The sequence below is a fragment of the Canis lupus genome, chromosome 7, assembly GCF_048164855.1.
Source record: "Canis lupus baileyi chromosome 7, mCanLup2.hap1, whole genome shotgun sequence".
Lineage (NCBI taxonomy): Eukaryota > Metazoa > Chordata > Mammalia > Carnivora > Canidae > Canis > Canis lupus.
In genome coordinates this window covers 8,861,114-8,885,363 of record NC_132844.1, presented here as the reverse complement: position 1 = coordinate 8,885,363, position 24,250 = coordinate 8,861,114, and the positions used below count along the sequence as shown (strand labels likewise).

The 24,250-nt window shown below is 33.4% G+C and overlaps 1 protein-coding gene across 5 annotated transcripts in view; it reads right to left on the bottom strand.

The window, feature by feature from the left end:
* The window catches only part of ATG5 (autophagy related 5), a 127,447-nt gene that overhangs the window by 88,143 nt on the left and 15,054 nt on the right, over positions 1–24,250 (bottom strand). For 4 of the 5 annotated variants that reach the window (XM_072831916.1, XM_072831921.1, XM_072831918.1 and 1 more), the window contains exons 3-4: positions 20,919–21,046; positions 11,425–11,503 (exon numbers count right to left, since the gene is read on the bottom strand). In XM_072831916.1, coding sequence (XP_072688017.1) covers positions 11,425–11,503; positions 20,919–21,046 — 207 coding nt within the window. The remainder of the gene's footprint in view (positions 1–11,424; positions 11,504–20,918; positions 21,047–24,250) is intronic. The other variant, XM_072831919.1, reaches the window with a different exon arrangement.

Genomic DNA, 24,250 nt, shown 5'->3' with positions numbered 1-24,250 from the left:
CATGAGTCAGACACTTAACCGACTGAGCCACCCAGGAGCCCCAAGCACTCATTGTGATTTTAATATACACTTCACTGATGACTAAAGGTGTTGAACATCTTTTCATGTGCTAATTGTTCATACATAAACATACACATATTTATGAATGGTTTATATACATATACACACATACATTTATGTATATACATATAGATTGTTCACGTCTTTTGGATTTGTTCCAAATATATATAATATATATATAAATGATATATTAGGGAACAATTTGAGCAATGTGAATTTCATATTTACTTCTGTAAATACTGTCCACAAGAAATACTAAGTGAACACAGAAATTGCACCCTGCTAAACTGAGGCACAAAATACACAAAACACATACACTTCAGCAACAGACCTGCAACTTCAATTCTTGTTACAAGCTATATTCATCCACATTTGATGCTACAATTTCGTCTGATTTGAGACTTTCCTTCAGCCACTTCACAATAACTGACAAGCTGCAAACCCTTCCCAATTCTCATTTCTACAAGCAAACTTCCAATTGCTTTCAATATAAAGGGCAATACTTATTGTAGTATTTATGTATTTAGTTATTTAATATATGTAAAACTATGCTTTTGTTAGGTTCCTATCTTTTTTATTTGTCACTAATAAAGTTTTTGGTTTTGTGCCCTTAATGCATTTTCTCCTTAAGTCCTGTGATTTTTAACAGTATGTTGTTTTTTAGGAATATGTATTTTGCAGTAGAGCAAAACTGCCTGTAGGAGTGATAGGAACAAATACCTTCACCTTTCTCCTGATCTTAGGGTGAAACCCTGAATAAACCACCACTTAGCACGATTTTAGTTGTAGGCTTTCCATATTACTCTTGGTCAAATCGAGGATATTTCCTTTTATTCCTAAGTTTGCTAAGAGTTTTGGAGACAAATTTGTACTGAATTTTGTCAAAAGCTTTTCCAGTAAGGATCTATGTGATTTTATGATTTTTTCTACTTTTTTCTGTAAACATGCTAAATTACATCAATTCATTGATAATTTCAAAGTCGAATCACCCATATATTCCTGGGACAATCTCAACACTGTTGTGGTATACTGTCCTTTTCCTATACTGCTATATTCAATTTGTTAGTATTTTCCTTTTTTAAAAATAAGATTTTATTTACTTTGATTTCTCATAAGAATGGCAACTATCATTTATCACTTACTGTTCTCTTTTATGCTGTTTCTTTTTTTACATAGATTTTCTATGTATTACTGGTTTTTACCAGTTTGATTATATACCTAAGTGTGTTTTTCTATATATTTACTTGCTTAGGATTTCCTGAGTTTCTTCAACACAGATTGTTTTCTCCCCAAATATGAAAAATTAATAACCATTATTTCTTTAAGGTTGAGATATAATCTAGATACAATTTACTTAAATTCACTTTTAAAAAGCAATTTCAATAGTTTTTAATATATTCACAAGGTATACAGCAATCACCACTATCAAATTATATAACTCCAGAAAGAAACCTTGTATTTGTAAGCAGTCACACCAATTTATTTTCTGTCTCTATAAATTTTGCAAATTTTGGACGTTACATATAAATGAATCACAATATGCATACAATACACGGCCTTTTGTGTCTTCCTTCTTTCACTTAGCATGACATTTCAGGGTTCATCAATGCTATAGCATGTATCAGTACTTTACTCCTTTACATGACCAAGTTATACAGTTGACCCCTGAACAAGTGGTGAGGGGTGCCAACCCACACCTCTTCCCATGAAGTTGAAAATCTGCATATAACTTCTGACTCCCCAAAAATTTAACTACCAGTAACCTACTGTTGACTGGAAGCCTTATCAGTAACATAAGCAATTGATCACATATTCTGTTATATGTCTTATATATATTCTGTTCTGTATTTTATAATAAAGCTACAGAACAGAAAATATTAAGGAAAAGAAAATACATTTGCAGTACTGTACTATATTTATAAAAAAAATCTATATGTAAGTGGACTCACGCAGTTTAAGTCCATGTTGTTCGGGGGTCAACTATACATTAGTTCCATTGATATTGCATTGATATACATTTTGTTTTTCCATTCATCAGTTTTTGAGCACTGGGGTTGCTTCCACTTTTTGGCTATTATGACTACTGCTGCTGTGAACATCCATGTACAAGTTTTGGGGTGGACATATGTTTTCAATTCTCTGGGGTATATAACTAGGACTGGAATTGGTGGGTCGTATGGCAAGTCTACATTTAATCATTTGAGGAACTGCCAAACTCCAAAGCAATTCTCCACTGTTCTCCAAAGCAGTGCATCATTTTACATTTCTAATAGCAACATGTAACATCTGGGAGTACCAATTAATCCATTCTCTAACACCTGTTATTATTTAACTTTTTGATTATAGCTCTATTTGTAGGCTGAAGGGATAATTCAATAGTGTCTGTCTTTAACAACTATTCTGAGTTTCACTTCACTTCTGTGCTTGCTGGCTATTTATATATCTTCTTTGGAGAAATGTCTACTCAGATACTTTGCCCATTTTTTCTTTTTTACTCTGCCCATTTTTAATTAAGTTATTTACCTTTTTATTATTGAATTCTAGGAGTTCTTTACATATTATGGACATGACTCTTCTTAGATATATGATTTTGCAAATATTTTCTCTTATGGGTTGTCTTTTCACTTCCTCTGAAGCACAGAAATTTTTCATTTTGATCAAGTCCAATTCACCTGTTTTTCTTTTCCTTTGGTTGTTTGTGCTTTAAGAACTATACCTAAGAAATCACTGCCCAATGCAATGTCACAAAATTTATTTTTTTCTAAGAGCTTTATCATTTTAATTCTTATATTTAGATCTCTGAACTATTTTTACTTATTTTTTTAAAGAGATCACTTTCATTCTCTGACATGTAGGTATCCAGTCGTCACAGCACAATCTGTTGAAAAATTATTCTTTCCCTCACTGAACTGTCTTGGCACTCATACAGATAATCAAGTGTCCACATATGTATGTGTTTTTATCTTGACTCACACTTGTACTCCATTGATTTATGTCTGTCCTTATGCCAATATCATGGAGTTTGAGTTAATGTAGCTTTGAAATCAAGAAATGGGAGTCTACTCATTATTTGTTAAAAACACTTTTCTGAATTATTCCCTCTTTCCTCTCCTTCTAGGACTCTAAGTATATGTATATTAGATTGCTTCATATTACCCTAGAGGCCATCAGGACTCTCTCCACCCACGCCAGCACCAATTTTCTTCTCTCAGTTCTTCATATTGGATAATTTCTATGGATCTGACTTCGAGTTCACCATCTTGTGCCATCTCCAATTCACCATTAAACCCACCAGTGAATTTTTCATTTCAGATATTTCTCTTCTCAGTTCTGCAATTTCATAATCTTATTTTAAGTCACTGAGTAAATAGTTGCTTTAATTCATTTTTCCTAATTCCAAATATGGGTTGTCTCAGGGTCAGTTTCTATCAATAGCATTTTCCCCTTCATATGGTTCAAGTTTTCCTGCTTATTTGCATGTATAGTAAATATTTGTTGTATGCTGGATACTATAAATACAGTGTAAAGATTCTAGATTATGCTATCTTTCTTGGTGAGTTTTGTTTTGCCCAGTAACCTCTCCTTGATCCCTAAAAGGCCTAATTTTACACTTTATTAGAGCAAATCCAGAGCAATCTTTACTGTATAATAGGAGTTAGCAAACTTCTGTAAAAAGCTAGATAGTAAATATATTAGACTTGTGGGCCACACAGTGTCCATAGCTCAACTTTGCCCTCATAGCCCCAGAGTAATATGTAAATGAATTAGAATGGGTGGCTGCATTTTAAAACAAATTTATTTATAGTCACTAGAATTTATATTCCACATAATTTTCAAGTTTCACTAAATACTATTCTTTTTAAAGAAATTTTTTAGCCACTAAAATATATAAAAGCCATTCTTAGAACACAAGCCATATAAAAATCATCAGTAAGTCAGATTTAGTACAGACCATCATTTGCTAATCCTGCTCCGAGATAAAATTATTACTCCTATAGCAGGTCTTTCTGGTCTCAGATAAATGTTTAGTATGTTAACTAGGTCACTCTACCCTGGATGGACTGGAATTCAGTATCTCCAGGTATAACAGGAATTGTCCCACTCTAAAATGCATTCTCTATCTGACTTTGTATGCATGTACAGCCCAACTCTCAGTAAAGAACTTTTGGGAAACTCACACTTATACTTTTCCAATACCCTGCTTGGCAAATTCCAGCTGCTTCAGTAGCCCAGAACTCCAATGTTTACATTCTTAACTCAGCAGGACTTCCCTGCTCTGCTTGAGTTCCACTCCCCATGACACAGTCAGGAAACTGCCTTGAAACACAGAGATGGGCTAAATGTGGTGCTCACCTTGTTTGTTCTCTTTCTCTCTAATGTCCAGTGCCTGAAAAGAGTTCTACTTCATATATTTTGTCCATTTTTATAGCTGTTTATGGCTGGAGGAAAAATCCAATCCAATTACTCTGTCATAGCTGAAAAGCAGATGTTAACCTCAATAAATATTTGATGAATAAATTAATGACTAAACAAACCATATCTTAAAAAGTTTTAAGTATACATGACCCTCCATGCTCTCCACCTCTTCACACCTTTCTGTAATCCCTTCCCATAGGCTATAGGCAGGATCTTGATTTGCATTTAACCAAAAGAACACAGCAAAGGCTATAGGATCTTACTCCTATAGTTAAGTCACACCATATAAAACTCCAATCTTGCTAAAAGACTAGCTTTAAAGATTTTTCATTGACTCGGTGAAGTAAACTGCCACACTGGGAAAGTCCACATAGCAAGGAACTTTAAACAGCCTTTAGGTGCTGAGTTTAGCCTCTAGCAGTCAACTGAAGAAAGGGCCCTCAGTCCTACAATCACAAGGTAATGAATTCTGCAATCAACATGAGTGAGCTTGGAAGAAGATTCTCAGTCTTCAGACAAGAATGAAGCTCAGCCAATACCATGATTACAGTGAGGCCCTAAGCAGAAGATCCACAGAAACTGCGAGATAATAAATGTGTTATTTTAAGCTGCTACATTTGTGTGATGTGTTACACAGAAACAGAAAACTAATATAACACACTATTGATAGATACTACAAAACAACTACCAATATTTAGAGCTGGCAAATACATGCAGCAGAAGCATGGGAATGAAGTGCACTCAAGAACAAGGAAAGCTACCTCAGACCTATGTCATCAACACACAGTGGAAAAAACAGATATAGTAAATTACCTCAGGGAGACACAGTGACTCTTGGCCTAGCAAGAGAGAATGTGACCATCAGAACAGCAGTGTGGGCAGTCATACAAATATAATTAAAGAACAGTCATAACCAGTGGTAGTGCCTTCCAAGCACTGTCGGAAAGATAGAGAATATCTTGTTCCAAAAACCTAATTTTGTCTAGGTTCAGCAGGATTTTGTACAGAACCACTTACCTTAATGCTGACCCTCTTTGACCTCGCAAATGTGAGCTCTTAACACTAATTATTGGTCAAAATTTAAAATTAAAATTTGTGCTCTAATTAAAACCAAAATACACCAATTTAGCACCCTGTTATCAGAAGACAAAGAAGAACACCAAGTTATTGCTGATTTTGTTTACTCACTAAACTTTAAGATATGCAATAGAACTAATCATTTTAAAGAACCACTACATTCATGTTACTAAATTTTTGAATCACCCAACGAATTTTTCATTTTAAAAATTCTACACACTGTAAGCAACTTTTTGATTAGAATGCAGCTTTGCAAGCAGCATACCTATAAGAATAATACAAATATCAAAGGAGAAAACCAAAGTAGCAAAAAGTTAGCAACTGGCAAATCCAGGTAAAAGGTATGTGGATGTTCACTAGACAACTCTCAACTCTTCCAGCACAGATTTAAATTTTTTTTAATAGAAAAGTGAAGAAAGAAATAAGATAATGTTCTCAGTAAGCTAAGAAGTTTAGGGATAAAAATGTCCTTGAAGCTAATTAGAAAAGTCTGAAGAAGTTACCATTTTCACTTGTTTTGGTAAATGGAGAAAGGAAGCAAAGTAAATATCCAAATCCACGTTTTAAAGCACTAAACACTTTACAATTATATAATGCTTCTCTCTCAGAACTCCAAAAATAATATAAAAATTTCTAAAAACATTAATTTTCTGAATCATCCTTACATAGTCTTTTGGTTCTTTACACAATATTTTTAACTTTTAAATCTGCACTGTTCTCCAAACTCTTGTTATCAACATGTGGTAACACTGCATTACCTGTGAACTTGTTAAAAATAACCTCAAAAGCCAAACTATGAAAGGAGCCCATGTGTCCACTGATAGATGAATGGATGAAGAAGAAATTATATAATGGAATATTATTCAGCCATAAAAAAGAATGAAATCTTGCCACTGGCAACAACATGGATAGAGCTAGAGTATAATGCTAAGTAAAATAAATCAGAGAAAGACAAATACCATATGATTTCATTCATAGGTGTAATTTAAGAAACCAAACAACAAAGGGAAAAAAAAAGAGACAAACAAGAAACAAATCCTGAACTATAGAGAATGAACTGATGATTACCAGAGCAGAGGTGGGTGGGGGGATGGGGAAAATAGGGGATGGGTGTTAAAGAGTACACTTATCATGATGAAAAAAATAAATATGTATTTATTCATAGCTTCACTCATTGATGGCCTACAGTCTTTACAGTGAAGGATTATTAATTTAATCTATTATATAATGAAACTGTAGTGACGGTAAAACAAGATTAGAATAATGGCTAGTAGAATAATTCAAGCTGTTTATACTCGTATATCTATTGCACTTGTGTGTTAGGTTAGCTGTTAAGGAGCTAATCAGGAGAATGATCATTAATGTATGATTGTAAAGTGTAAAAGTTCTTCTACAATAGGTAATGTTGCATCTTGGAAACCTACCTGGAATGGATATGTCACCAAGATATAAAGTGTCTGAACCTATAATTTCATTTTGACAAAGCTATATAATTTTTACTAATACCTCATGAAATGAAAAGACACAGTAGTTATGACATTGGCTTGGCATCAGTTGGAAGAAGTTTGATACCTTCCCTTATTATACATTTATGTAAAAAGATTCTTCAAATGTATGATATGGGGGGGCATCCATGTAGTCATTTGAGATAAGCAGTTGTTAATTCCACTATTGCTATTTGTGGTTTAGATGCAAATTCCTCTCAAATTATGAAAATTATTGTTACTGCTGATAGTGAAATGAATGAATATATGTTGGATGAGATCGTATTTCATGTTGTGTACATATCTGGATGATCAGAGTGAGCTGGTGGCACTCTTGAAACGTAAAGAAAGTGTGGTGGGAAAGGCTAACACCTTTGTGTTTACAAAATAAATTTTTGCTCAGGTTAAGTTAAACGTCTGAAAATAATGGGAGTTGGTGAGCAAATCCTCCTATAATGCTTCAATCGATAAGACATAATGAAATTATGCTAATACACAGTATGCATCCTGGAGAAAAAAACCCAAGGATCAATTAGCTAGAAGTTAAGTCCTGTCAGGACTCCTACTGTGAATAAGAATATATAACATAAAGATCAGAGTATGGCTGGTAATCATTTAATATTTCCCCCATGGAGGGTTGTTTGTCAACTAAATAATTTTACTCTTACAGGCATGGCAATCATTATGGTAGCTGATATAAAACATGCTCATGTGTTGACATCTATGCCGACTGTGCACATATAATGAACTTGTGCAATAAAGTCTAAAAATCCAATGGAAAAAAATAGAAACAAATTAAAAAATAAAAATACAGAACGTCTGCTCTCAGCCCAAACCTACAGAATCAGAATCAAAATGGGTACCTTAACAAGACACAAAGGTAATTTGCAGGCACATTGAAGTCTGAAAGGCACCACTCTAGACGTTAAAATTCATTTACGTTACGTAAAATTCATTACGTTATTTATTAGCCACTATATATCTATTCAAATGACAAGCAGCAAAGTCAGTTAAAAATTAAAGAAAATATCTGAAAACTACTTAACAGTTATTCATTCTCCTCCAAGAATTCAGTCTGAACCACTGAAAAGATCAAATGTGTATGTGTGATAGAGGCAGAGAGGGTTTCTTGAGGAGTTTATAATTGTATAAAACCTAATCAAAATCAATTAATATCTTTGAAAGCAACTGTAAAAGAAATAAATTCCAAGTTGTCTGGTTAAAATACAGAAATCATTTGACATACTCAGTAGCATTAAAGATAAAATACATACTGACACATCAACTGACATAAAGTTGTTAATAAATTCAATCTATTGTAAAACTATTATCTAGAAACTAAAGACAAAACAAAACCCTGCTTCCTCACTCTAAAAGCATTTGCTTTTCTACCTGTAAATGTCATACTGTTTCATTATAATCAATCAAAAACCATAAAGTAGTATAACAGAAATGGGACTACATTAAACAGGATAAGCCATCAATAAACACATGGGGACAACTTTTGAGGAAAGCTTATAACCCTAAATAAAGGGAACAGTATACAAAAAGAAATCTGGGTAATAATTTTCCTCCAATATGGGCCAGGGCAGGAAGTGTAAGAACAGCTGATAGAAATACATTGGTAGCTTGAGCAAATTTAAAACACCTTCTATAATATCCTTATTAGCTCTAAGATTCTGTTTTCTATTTAATTTCTCTAATAAACTTCTCATCTGGGAAGAAAATGGTGACCTACTAAAGACCTCAAAGAGCGATTCATTTAAAAATACCAAGAATATACCCATTATACGTTAACACAAAAATCCTATTATCTGTGAAAAATAACCATATTTTCTAGAACAACAAAAACTTAGGAAGAATACTGGCACTGTTTTACAGTTTTGCAAATATCTTTAATGTTTGGGTTTGTAGAAACAGATGAATTATTTGCTTCTACATTCAGTGTTCTACAATGTTATTTTGATTAATTTACACAAATATATAGACTTATAAAATATGTAGCTGGGAAAAGAAGTAGCATTTTAACAGACTTTTCAGGTCTGTGGATATTGTTTTTTGATACTACACCAGATTCAATAAAATAATTATAACATTAATGTGGAAACTGAAAGCATATCAATAAACATTTTGATCTGTTATATTAAAATCCCTAATTCTGACCTTGCATTTTGAATGGATCTTTTTCACATGCATTATTTTTTAACATCATGCATTAACCATCTGGAAAGTATTTGTTTACTGAATTAATGTAAATCTTTTCTAAATGTTGACACATTACATAAAATTTCTTAAGAATCAGATCTGTTAAATAACCACCAATCTCATCAGAAAATTGTTTTAAGAATAATAAAGTTGTCAAGGTCATGGTAGCAGATATGTTCTCCAAAATTCTGATTTTCACTTAGAAGTACATTTTATCACTGGCAACAAATACTGTCGTCATTGCAATGAGAGATTCACTTTATTTAAGAAACTGTCTTACAAATATCCAAGTCTGAATAAACACACTTTGTATCAGTCACTCTTTCAAATAAAAAATGGTGTTTTATGAAAAAAGTGGCTTGTTCACCTTGACTTCAAACAAGGGCATAAGTGCTTTTCCTTAAGACAACCATCACAGTTGACATACAGCAGGGTGCTTTATATGTACCCTCCATTTCAACACATAGGAGATTAAAAAGACATGTACTGAAGAGTTAAGATTAATATTAATCAATAATTTGTACTGCTTCATCCAGAACAGTCTTAAGTGAAACTGATGTTCTTCCTACTGTTAAGTGTGTGGCAGTGAAGAATAAAATAACCACTTGCACAGTGTGGTGCACTGCCCGGCTTTGTGCTTTGGTGCCAAGAGTTTTACCCACTATCTCTTTTGCAGATCAGTACAAACGTAAACACAGAGGAAAGGGTAAACAGCATCTTATTATTATGATGGAAACAGATTTGACCTCAGGGATCCTTTGAAAGAGCTTTGGGTACCCCTATGGATCCACAGACTGCTTACACTAAAACAAGCATAACAATTCTAAGCCTTTCCTATTATTATTACAATCTACTGATTCAGTCAGTCAGTAATTACAGAGGGTTTGGTATGTAGTGCCAGGTAGGTACTATAAAGTGTCACAGTGTTTGTCTTTGTGTCATTCACTCATGTATCTATCCCAAGCTTCTAGAACAGTGCCTGGCTGGTGCACAGCAGGTTTCTGATATTTGTTGAATCAATAAATAAATGGGCAGCTATGATATATTTTAACTTAGATTCTAAATGCTTAGAATGCATCTCTCTCATATAAATAATCTAATTATGAAAATTATTTTTCAACATAATGGGAAAAACTAACATGTTAGGCAATATGGAACCTCTACAGTCATTATACTTGGAGTAGTTTTATTTTCATACAGGTCTAAACTTAAATTATTATATATACAGGCAGTCTTTGCTTTGCATGGTACCATGGTAACTGAAAGTCATGCACATCAGAACCATATCCTCACTTTGGTTCCATGGTAACTAAATTCTGTAGTAACATGGTACTGTGCAAAGCACATTAGTATAAAAGACAGGGAAATAAATGCCAATGACCCATACACTCAATTTTAGCAAAATGGGAAGGAAAGTATCTTAGGAAGAATGGGTGAGCAATCTTTGGGCAGTGACTGAATGAGTGCCCCCTACAGGAAAGCAAATTAGACACCTAAAATGACTTTTCAAGTTCTTAACATGCTTCACTCCCACAATCCATCGCCCTTTGAGAATCACTGCCTGGTGATGAACTAATTAATAGAGGTATTTCAATCCTTCAGTGGTATTTGTGAATTGCTTAGGGAGCAAGACCTGAAGAATCAAGGTGGTAAAGGGGAAAGACAGACTACTTTATGAACTATTAGGACAATATTAAGTTACAATAAATCTGGACTGGTCTTAAAAACTACAGGAACTGAAATTTCTCAAAACATACTCAGATCAAGCCTTTGGACTTCTGTGTCCTAACCCTTCTCACAATTCAATCGTAATAGCCTTAGAGTTACTCAACAGTATTAAGTTGTACTCCTCCCCACTCCCATGCCCACATCTAAACTCAGGATTTTATTCTCTCTATTTGATTTTTTTTAATGAATATATAAATATTCCAAAATATTACAAATTTTAAACATAGTGTATTCAGCTCCAGCAAATAGGCATTTATACATTAAGTGTTTAAATGGCTCTGCCAAGAGTTAGGAATAAACTCAAAGATATATGTATGAACACTAGCGGCAGCTTAGCATTAAAAAAATGTGTCATAGAAGCAATATACAACTTCACTTAAAAAAAAATTCTACTCCAAGTCTACTTACTAAGTACCACAAATGGGAGAAATGGGAAATGCTATTTAAACTATACCTTAAAATGTACTGTGATGTTCCAAGGAAGAGCTGAACTTGATGCAAGAAGATCAAATAGCAAACCAATTGGATAATGCCTAAAAATGAAAGAGTACGTTTTAAGAAAGAATATTTTAAAGTTATAACTACAACTCCAAAATAAATTTCAGCACATATTGTAACATCAAATATCAGGGGCCTTTACCCACAAATCATAGAACACAGTTAACTGCCTAAGCTAATATGGTAGAGTTTCCCCGTATCAGTTTTCTTCTAAGCATTTCATTCCCCAATGAAACCTCAATATACATAATGGAATTGTGCCAAAGCATCTTTTATCAGCCATGACAACTGTTAGATCACAGTACTGCAGTATCTGATTATTATTCCAGTATTCACATTGGACAACAGTTTTTTAAAGCTTAAACATATTAAAAAAAATTTTAAACCTAAAATATTAGAAAATTTTAAGAACTAAGAAAAGCGCCTCAAAAAGGCATGCAATCATCCCTTTTGTGGTTATTACTATTAACACTATGGAATGTCTTTTATTTATGCATATATATATAAATATAGATTAGGCTTCTTTTACAAAACACTATAACCTGCTTTTTTCATAAAACAGCACATCAACATTTTCCAAAGTCACTGAATACTTTTCTGCAACCTCAGACTAAAGTTTTTTACAAAAACAAATTTTGGACTTCCTAAATAAGAGAACATTTCCTAATATAATCATTACTCACAATGAAGCAAATTATTTAGCAATAAACAAAGGTTAATAATACAAACCTTGCAGATTTCAATGAACAAATCTTACATGTTAAATCATCCTTTTAAAGAATCTAAAGTGGCTTAAATAATGAAACAGAATTAAACAATACTTCCAATAAAAGCAAAAAGAAGACTACTTGGTGTCATGCACAATCCTGTTCTCTTGATGTTAGTGAGTTATTCCTAGATTTAGAAGCTGAAAAATTTGGCAATACATCTAATTCCCCTAAAAATGAGTGACCAAATACATTGCCTAACCAAGATTCAAATATTAACTAATATTAGTTATTTTTGCTTACATCTACATAATAACAATTGTAAAAATCACTAGAGATCATGTATTATTTAGAAAGAATTTAGAATGAATGCCCTACTAGTAAAATAAAAGGTGGGTATTTTTAGTCATGTATGTGTTGTATCTCTTAATAATAACCCTTAAACTACTCTTATTTGAAAGTTGGCGTCTAACACAAATCTTTCATAACCAAATATGAATACTGAAGGAAATTTTGGACTACCAAGTAATAGAATGATTCATTCAGAAACATTTCAGAAACTAGAAAAAATCCTTGGTCAAAAATTAAAATAAAAATAATATTCTGAAAAACAAAAATACTGCATTACATAAAGTTATACGTTCTATCCAACTCTGGTCCTTCTCTCTGAACTTCCTAAAATTGTACAAGCTTTACATAATGTCTTGCATTTTTTACAAAAACAGACTTTTTCAGTCCTCATTCTATTCCAGGAACTCTATTTCATTATTCTAGGAATTATTTAATATTATTTATCAATTATTCCCAACTATGCTTAAAAAAGGGGCATCTGGGTGGCTCGGTGGTTGAGTGTCTGCCTTTGGCTCAGGACGTGATCCCAGGGTCCTGGGATCGAGTCCCACATTGGGCTCCCCATGAGCTCCTCCCTCTGCCTGTGTCTTTCCCTCTCTCTCGAATAAATAAATAAAATCTTAAAAAACAAAAAAAAAGACGAAAATAGTGACAATTTGGAAAAATAATGGCATCCTAGAAGGATGATATGATATTGTGTCCTTCCATTTTCTCATTGTTTCATCTAAAATATTACATCAGGGACATCTGGGTGGCTCAGCGATTGAGGGGCTGTCTTTGGCTCAAGTCATGATCCTGGGGTTCCGGGATCAAGTCCTGCACTGGACTCCCTGCATGGAGTCTGTTTCCCCCTCTGCCAATGTCTCTGCCTCTCTCTCTCATGAATAAATAAATAAAATCTTTTAAAAAATGAAATAAAATAAAATATTACATCATATTTCAAGGAAGTATAAAGTAAGGATGTAGACCCCATCTTTGGAGTCTGTTTTTATCTATCTTAATACAGCTGAAAATTCAAAATGTCTTATTTTCCATGCATAATGGGAAAAAAAGGAAAATTGACAAGGGAAGATGTTACTCAATTATTAGATAAATCAGAAGGTTTTTACAGAGACAGCAATACTTTAGACTTCAATGACAGTGATAAAATTGATCATGTAATTGAAATCTCAGACTATGAGTCATTAGATGATATTCTAGGTGAATTTTCCAGAATTCAAAAACTAATGAATGAACAATATATTTCTAAAGACATGGCATTCTTATCCACTTAGTTATTCAATGGCAATAATTTCATCATACATTATTTTATGACAAGAACCTGGAGTACTATGTTCAAAAGATGTGTGATAGGATTTTTTTTTATCTTTTATGCTATTTGTGCACAATTTACCTGATAGTAAGTGATCAAGAGCTAAAGGCAAATTTGTACTAAAGATGACTGGAAGGAATTATATGATGTAGAAATGAACAAGTACTGAGCTGATCATTCTAATTGGTGATTACTAACGTAAACAAATATTTTACCACAAAATCATGACCTGTCAAAAGTTTAAAAATTTCTTCAAGCATAGCTGGTAAGTACATGAGCCAGAAGTCACAATAAGTTAGAACCTCTTATAGGTTTATGTGAATGCATGACAACGAATGAGTAGTTGTATTCAGAAGACATTGTCCATTTCCGGTATCTATACTTTTAAACCCAGGAAAATATGGAATATAAATCTGAATTTGCTGTATCTAAATGTTTTTTAAAATTGCTAATAAGTTGTCACTATTCTATTATATTTCTCTTAGTTATTTACAAAATGACTTAAGTAGGGTGCCTGGGTGGCTCAGTCTGTTAAGCATTTGACTTTGGCTCAGGTCATGACCCTGGAGTCCCAGGATCAAGCCCAGCATTGGGCTCCCTGCTTAGTGGGGAAGATGCTTCTTCCTCTCCCTCTGCCCCTCCCTCTGCTCCTACTCTCTCTCTCTCTCAAATATATAAATAAAATCTTTAACAAAAAATGACAAGTATATATAATTTTTTAAAGTTCACTGGTCTCTGACAGTAAATGATAACTCTTTTTTTCTGAATATACTAAAGATTAAGATGAAATTTAAGTATAATAGTTTCTAATACTTACATTTAATTATAAATGTATGTAAAGTATTAACACAAAAGCATTCTAAAATATAATTACAGGGGATCCCAGGGTGGCGCAGCAGTTTAGCACCTGCCTTTGGCCCAAGGCCTGATCCTGGAATCCAGGATCGAATCCCACATTGGGCTCCTGGCATGGAGCCTGCTTCTCCCTCTGCCTGTGTCTCTGCTCCTCTCTCTCTCTCTCTGTCTTTCATGAATAAATAAAAATCTTTAAAAAAAAAAAAAGAAATGTTTAAAATAGAATTACCAATAATTATCCTGTAACAATCTTTAAAAATAAAACTGCACCAGAAAGAACTATTTTCTTTACATATAGACTTCTATTATCAAAATCTGTATGTATAGGGATCCCTGGGTGGCGCAGCGGTTTGGCGCCTGCCTTTGACCCAGGGCGCGATCCTGGAGACCCGGGATCGAATCCCACGTTGGGCTCCCAGTGCATGGAGCCTGCTTCTCCCTCTGCCTATGTCTCTGCCTCTCTCTCTCTCTCTCTCTCTCTGTGACTATCGTAAATAAATAAAATTTTTTTTAAAAATCTGTATGTATAGCTTTTATGTGACTCAATGTAGATGTTTATGTCAGAATGATTTTGATGCGGATACTAACTCTAAACAAATATACCACCTGAATTAACTGGTTCCAAGAGTGCTTATTCCTGATGAGTCTATTAATATGCAAGAAAGGGCAGCCCCAGTGGCTCAGCCGTGTAGCGCTGCCTTCGGCCCAGGGCCCTGGAGACCCGGGATCGAGACCAGCGTCGGGCTCCCTGCATGGAGCCTGCTTCTCCCTCTGCCTTCTCTCTCTCTGTCTCTAATGAATAAAATCATTTATTTAAAAAAAATATGCAAGAAAATATTTAACAGAAAACAGAATTGGCAAAAATTAAAGGTACTGAATCTCTCTTACACTATAATCTGATTTACATCAAGGGTTTCAAAAGTACTAATTTGTACAACTCCTCTAAACAGATATTCTACATAGTTTTGTCAGGAGGCTCCTAACCCACAACATAGAAACCACATAAGCCATAACTGTAAGTAAATCATAATGTAACCATTTATCTGTTATGTTGCTCTCCTGCCAATCTAACCTAAATTTAACAAAAAGGAAGTGGTGAGGATATGAACCTGGAATATATCCCAGAAGAAGATCCAACTAGTAAAGGTTCAATCTACTGCCCAATAAAAACTGACTGTACCAGAATAGTCTTAGGTCTATTTTCACATTTTATTCATTTTCTTTCTCTTCCTTAAACTGCTCTAGTCTATTCTAAATTCAATTCTCAAAATGAGTAATATTTTCATTTTTCTTTGCATAAGCTGTTTCTTCTTTACCCTTTCATTACTGCTAAAATACATACACACATACTGGCCACATGTATAGCAATAACGGATATGTTCCTAAGTCAGCCAAGGGTGCTCTCAGTAGTTTAAACATCTGGAGTCATATTGAGCAAAGCAACATTGTAACACAGCATTGAAAGAAAGCTCCCCATATATTAGAGAGAACTATTGTCTTACTCCATTTCACTGAAATAAATGCATCCTATTCATAAGCCTACTAGTGATTCACTGGAAACAGGATTATATTTCACTGAATAAAAAAGGGTGCAAATCGGGATGCCTGGGTGGCTCAGTCAGTCAGTTAAGCATCTGACTCTTGATCTCAGCTCAGGTCTTGATCTCAGGGTGGTGAGAACAAGCCCCACATCTAAAAAGTAATAATAATAAAGCATGCAACTCAAATGTACACCGAAGTAACTTAATGATTACAATCAATTTTTCCTTGCTTTACCTATAGAACACAAACAATTGTAAATTACCACTGTGTTTCACAGCTTTCTAAACCTACTCTTATGCATGAAAAAGTACAAAAATACTCAAGGGGATACTACATGTCTCAAATGCAAAATTTCACATTTCAAAATTCAAGTTTATAGAATTTATAAAATTTTAGAAATTCAGGGGATGCCTGGGTGGCTCAGTGGATCCGGGATCAAGTCCCACATCGGGCTCCTTGCAGGGAGCCTGCTTCTCCCTCTGCCTGTCTCTGCCTCTCTCTGTGGGTCGCTCATGAATAAATAAATAAAATCTTTTTTAAAAAAAGAAAAATTTTAGAAATTCACAACCTTAGAAAAAAGACAAGGCATAAGAGAGAAGAGTATTTATGATTAAGAGGTTATTTGTTAAAATTTACTTTTGAAACCAGATAGATACAGTATTAAATTCTGGGTCATTCTGTTATGTCTATGTTTAAGATTAACATCAGTGTTTGCTGCTCTTTTTTTTTTTTTTTTTTTTAATTCTAAAGGTAGTTTCAACTTCTTTCTTTCAACAACCAGTCCTGAAAATAAGTCAGGTTATACAAAATAATAATAATATTCTATTAGTGACACTTGCTTTTATAGTTGACAAAAAAGAAAGGCTTTTTCTAAAATTTATACTGAAGGCCTAAGATCTAACCAATATTACAGCATATAAACAAAGTGTTCTTTTTTTTAATTTATTTTTTATTTTTTTTTTCAAAGTGTTCTTTAAAAGAACCAGGAACTGTTCTCTTGAAATAAGTCTAATATAAAAGTAACAAATACAAACTTTGAACATTTAATTTATGGTAAAAAGAACCATCACCTTTTAAAATGCAATGTTAGAGCACCCTCTGGTGACTAATGAACTCAAATCACTCCAAAAAAAAAAAAAAAAAAATCCTTGCATTGAGTTAGATCAGCACTTTCTATTTGCCCCGTAATTTTTAAAACTTAAGGAGACAAAGGACTGTAGAGGATAAAACACTAATCAAATAAAGCCCCCTCAGATTCTCTATACAGATCAACAATATATTAAGTATTCATTATGTGTATACCACTGTTCTTAAATATCTTTCAATTCTAATATGGACAAATAAGATAAGCAATTTAGAGAGAACATACAGATTTGAAGAAAATAACAACTAACAAGTACAATATCAGCAGGTGTGGTACAAAGAGCCCTGAACTGAGACTTTCGAAATCTGGTCCTAGTCACTCATTTGAGCAAGTTTATTTTATATATTTGAGCCTCATTTTCTCAATAAAAAGAAGGGACTAATTTAGATTCATTCACCCACTGAACAAACATTTACTTTGCACCTCTTATGTACTATTGCTTAAGGTACAAAAGCCCATGCTCAAATATCTCATGCAGATATTTAAACAATTATAAAAATAAATACGAATAGCTGGAGTTACAGAGTAAGAAGGAATTTCAATTTATGCTCTTTCTTCTTTTATGAATTGTCTAAACTGGTATTTGATTTCCTTTCTCACCTGGATTTATTTAAAACTCCAAAGAATCAAGTATAAGAAAGATGTTATCACCCTATTCACATAACTGCTCCTCTTAAGACACGTGCATGGTCTCAAAAGTCCAAGTCCTACAAAATTTCAGTGGTAGCTCCTTCCCTATAATGATTATCCTAACATATGAAGCCCATTGCTTAAATGTCAGGTAGATATTGATAGTTTATGCCTCCTTTAACACAGGAAGAGGACTCCTTTAACATAGGAGAAAATTGCTATCGTTGGGAGCAAAAAGAGAAAAGATCAAGACTTAGCTCAGAGGTCCTGGATTACATTCATGCCTCTGGAAGCTATTCGTCCATCAAATATATGGAGTACCTAACAATGTAGTAGTTGGTCCCCCTTATCCACGGGGGATATGTTCTAAGACTGCCCCAGGTATGCCTGAAACCGCAAGTAGTACCAAACTCTACATACACTGTGTTTTCTCCTAAACATACATACTTACATACCTATGATAAAGTTTCATTTATAAAGTAGGCACAGTAAGAGACTAACAATAACTTAAAATTATAACAAAATTTATAATAATAAAAGTTATGTGAATGCGTTTTCTCTCAAAGTATCTTACTGTACTATACTCACCCTTCTTGTGATAATGTGAAATGATAAAAATGCCTACGTGATGAGATGAGATGAGGTGAGGTGAGGTGAATGACATAAGCATTATGACATAGTGTTACACTACTACTGCCAACCTTCTAACAGTATGTCAGAGGAGGGTCATCTCCTTCTAGATCATGGCTGACTGAGGGGAAATGAAATTACAGAATGCAAAACCACAGATAAAGGGGGAGTACTGTACTAAAGGAAAAGTTTTATCAAAAGTCATTAAATACAACAAGCTCATAGCAACACGTAACTATAAAAGTGGTATCACACATAAAACATTAACACCTCAAAACCTAAAACAAAGATAGTGAACACAATTACTTTCACATAAGCTCTCTAAAAGGAAAAATAAATTTTTTACTCTTTAATAAAAGACTCTCCGATAAATACTGACAAAGTAAGAACATTATATATTTAAGCCAAAATCATTACTCTGTAGTAACAGGGAGCAAAAGTCAAAACATTATTCACTGATATAGAATACAAACTCAGAGGATACAAAACATATGAAATACAAAAATAACCGCCACACAGGATGGATTAAAACAGCAGCTGAAGGATGATGGCTAAGCAATTGTTTACTTATAAAAGTTAAATTGAAGTTTCCCATCTTTTCCAGAGTTTCTCCTTTGGGAGTGGTTTTGTATCCCTCCACCCCAAGACATCTGGCAGCATTTTATAATAATCACGTACTATAAATAATCACTAGAGGGAATGCTACTAGCACTAGCAGGTAGAGGCCAAGGCTGCTGCTAAAAATCCTATAATGTACAGGGTAGCCCTCCCACAACAAAAAATTATGTAGGCCAAAATGTCAATAGAGCCCTCGTTAAGAAGCCCTACTTTACACTGATAAAACTGAAAAGCCTAGTGTCAGTCATGAATTCTTTACAATAATGTGTAACTAATACACATAAAGCAATGCAATTTCAATATCTAACTATAATACAGATAGAACTGTCAAGAATATAGATATATCCTATATATCCTACTCACCCACAATCTTTCCCCCTCCCTTTCCCTCTACTCTCCTGATCCTTGCTCCTCTTACACTTCTTTTAAGCCACCTTCCCATTCCAAAACCTCCAATTCTTCTGAGAAATAAAAAGAAACAGAAAACATTGACTTATCTATGCTGCCTGAGGTCTAGAACTATTCAAGAGTCATGAGTCTGATATATGATCATGAAGCTCGTCAATACTGTTTTTATTTAAAAATGAATGCTATAAAGAACTTTGTCATCCTTTCCCAGGACTGCCTCAAAAGGTTGGGAGACATGACCTATAACTCAATACAAAATCTCCTTGCTTCCAAATCAATACAAAATATCACTTTGTATGTTTCTAAACCATTACGAAAAATCTACTCACTTGTGAGAATTCATCAACACGAAGTGAGTTCCAAAAGTTCACTCCTTATTTCTATGTGATACTTATATTCAAGTCAGCTGCATTTATTAAACATCTACTAGCTTCCTTTTTTATGAATCTCTTTTAAAACTCATTTTAATACTCCCAGATTTAGAAAGCAAGTCTACTTTTAACCTATTTATATTTTTCATAGTTAAGTCTTGACATTTTCATTCAACTACATTCATATGGCAGCATTTCAACACCTGTATCTCAGCATACTTTGAACCATTTTTTATATTCTTCTCTATAATTTGTCCAATTTCATAAAATATTTTTGGAAGCACAATTTACAAACTCCCAGTAACAGAGGAAGTACAAAAATACATCATCTCTACATGGATAAGCCCAGATTCAGGATTTATTTTTAATACATTTCTTAAGAATTATACAATATCTAAATTATTTTTCACCTTAAAAGGAAATCAAGGCTAGATAAAATATGCATACGGCACATGATCAACTAAATGTGGCAATCAGTTTGAAAGATGCCATTTTAGGTAATCATGTATATATAAAGATCTGTTATAAAAATTTTGGATATAGAAGCAAAATTGAATAGTGTCACAGAGTGACTTATTCATAAGGGACTCTTAAACATATCTGGAAAAAAGGAAAAAACCATAGCCAAATACACTATTATTATGCCATAGAAAAATCTATTGTTGAAAATATATACAAATTGGTCCAATCTCCCATGCATCCAAAAGAAGGTAGGAATATTTTCAGTAAAATATTTGAATAATAGTTTAAAATTCACTGTATTATATGAGCTAGACTAGTGATTTTTTCTTTATATAACTTTTTAAAAATTGCTTCAGGGCACTATACCTTCATAAAGCTAGCATATACTCAATGCTTAATAATGCAGAAAAATTCACTCACCATTTCAGTGGTGTGCCTTCATATTCAAACCATATCTCACTAATGTCTTCTTGTCTCATAACCTTCTGAAAGTGCTTTTTCACTTTGTCAGTTACCAACGTCAAATAACTTACTCTTGGCAAAAGCAACTGAAATGAAAATTTGTAAAACCGTATTTATTTACTATTTTTTCAAAAAAATAAATACTAAGTAGGTTTTTGAATTTTAAGGAAAAACAGCCATGTTCTTTGCATTATTTTGAATATTCCACACAAACTCAACTGCTTTTTATAGTAATTCAAAGGCTAAAGGTTAAGACTTTAAATTTCTTATGAGGTCATTAGTTTAAGTACAGTTCATAGCATAAGTACCTAGAATAAACAATACAAATCTATCTAAAATCTCTCTGTAATACTTTTATCCAAATAAAAAAACAGTAATCAGATGTCATGCTATTTAGGATACTTGTTATTTCTATGAAATTAAAAAATTAGTTTGATTCACCTGAATTAAATTGTTTTGAGAAAATAATAAACTCAGTCCTAATGTACATCTTGACTTATCAATCAGATAAGTCTTCTCAATTGGTCCATCATGTTTTGATAATCTACCATGTATTAGCTTAGTTGTAATGAAGAACACTAAGACAAAGATAAATCTGTCCTCTCTATATGACGTTAAAATAAAGGTAAAAAAAGTTTTCAAAGAAAGTACTTACAAAAATACTTCAGTGTAGCTACAGAAAAGACTTTAAAAGTAAAATAGAAATTTTTATTTGAAGAATAGGGGCCCACTATGATACCATGAATAAAAGATGGCACAATGAGAAGCTATTTGAGGAATATTCTAGCAGTGGTACGTTAAGAGACTGAAAGAAAATTATAAACTGGAAATCTGTTAAGGAAATATTACATGAAGGGATGAGTGTGAAGGAATGGAAAGATGAAAAAGGTCTGGAAATCAGAACAGATTTTAGTTATTACTGAACAAGAAACTGAAAGAAAGAAAAAAGTTAAATATGACCATTGAGGTACACATTTAAATCTTTAAAGGGCAGTAAGGCACAAGTTTAAGGTATAATGCTGTAAACTGGTGATCCTGCCACTGTCCAGCAACTCCCTCAATTCTGTCTTTATGAAGCCGAGGAGGGAATGCTGGACTAGGTAAAGCCTCAAATGGCATAGTTATGAAGGCCATCGTTGTTTTTCTCCCACCAAAAGATACCAAGAAAGAAAACGTAAGAACGCATTTAAGAAAATTGGTTAGAGTTTTATAAAGAACACACAGTGGATAAAAGGAAGAAAGTGGCAAAAATTCACGTTTTCCCAGAAGATACTCTAACTTCTTAGAGTATCTTGCTTTTCTAAGCTTCTGTCTTTTGCTGATAAAACTGTTTTGTTACTCTTTCAGGTGCTTTTGAGAGGCTAATTCTGCATCATTTTTCATGCTGTTTATTCAAAGTTATGTCTTTTGGTCAATAAACCAAGTAGAATTACGGGGCTGGGGAATACATACAAATGGAAATACTTTGAGTAAAGGACTAAGATCAAGGTAACAGGTCCCAATTAGGCAAGAGAACATGACAGTGGTCCTGAGGACAACTGGGTACAAGGGGTAGGAAGTAGCTGGCATGCTCCAGTATGGAATAAAAGGTACTTATTAATACTAGAAACAAGCTTTTGGATAGCAATGTGGAGTCAACAAAATAGAAGTTCCTCTTTTATAAAGAAATAACCAGAATATAGATTAGGGAAGAAAAGAAAAAGGAAACTAATACTGTGTAGAAGAAAAAGCACTAGTTGTTTTACAGAAAATAGTATCACCTCTATTTTACATGCAGTTTAAATAACTTGCCAAAATCACATTCTATTAAATAAATGGCAAAAAAGATTCAATAAGATCAGAAGTGATAGAATCAAATATAGATGTAACACGGATGTCTCTAAGAAATTAAAACAGCATGATTAAATAGCCATTTTTTAAAAATAAATAATTATACAGTTGACCCTTGAACAGCATGGTAATTTGGAGTGCCAACACCCACACAGTTCAAAACTCCACATATAACTTTTGACTCCCCCAAAAACTAACTACTAATAGCCAACCATTGACTTTACTAATAACATAAATGTCAATTAACAGATATTTTGTATGTTATATGTATTTTATACTGTAGTCTTACAATACAATAAAGAAAATGCTATTAAGAAAATCATAAGGAAAAAAAAAAAGAAAATCATAAGGAAAAGAAAATACATTTACAGTACTGGGCTGTAAAAAAAAAAAAAAAATTTTAAAAAAAAAACAGCATAAGCACATCCACACAGTTCAAACCTGTTAAGAGTCAACTGTGATCTATTTGTCTAATAAGTTCTATACTAGTAAGTCCAGAACTTTTAACTTAAAATGTGTGTTGGGCATTAACTGGTAATCTATTCTACAGAGAATATTAACATATTAACTGACAGAGGTTATAAGAAAAGAGGACACATCAGAACTGATGAGCATGGATAACAGCTTCTGATTTTGGGGTGCTGTACTACATGTCTAGGGTTCAAAGGTGCTGAAAAGTCCACAAATGATTTTCATGAAATGAAAACTTCTCTACAATAAGGAAAGAGGAACATTAAAATATAAACTCCATTAAGACAGGGATTTGTGTTGGTTTTGTTTACTACTACATTCCAAATTCTCAAACTAGTGTCTGCTTTATAGTAGGCACACAATAAATATCTGCTGAATGAATCGGAGATCCCAAATGTTAAATGACAAAAAGCCAAAAATGATAATTCACAAAGAATTTTCATTCTTAAGATAGAATCTAAACTGAAATGTACTTGGGTCTTCTGTTCTAAATTGGCCTATTGGGGGCACCTGGGTGGCTCAGTGATTGAGTGCCTGCCTTTGGTTCAGGTTGTGATCCCGGGGTCCTGGGAGCGAGTCCCACATCAGGCTCCTCACAGGGAGCCTCCTTCTCCCTCTGCCTACATCTCTGCCTCTCTCTCTGTGTATCTCATGAATAAATTAAATCTTTAAATAAATGAATAGGCCTGTTGGCATAATCTGTAACTAAGATAAATACCTATAGGAGCATTTAGAAATAACACTAAGATTTGATAATGACTATACTAAAATAAATGTAGATACAACTTATCTAATAAATATTTAAGTAAAAATGGAAAAAAAAAATACATTAAGATCAACTCCTCTTGTTTTCTATATCCAGATAGTACCACTCACTGATTTTTTTGGTGTAGCTGATGGGTTTGTTTTAATTATGGTAAAATACATTTAGCATAGCATTTGCCATTTTTGCCATTTTTAAGTGTATAGTTCACTGGCATTAAATACAT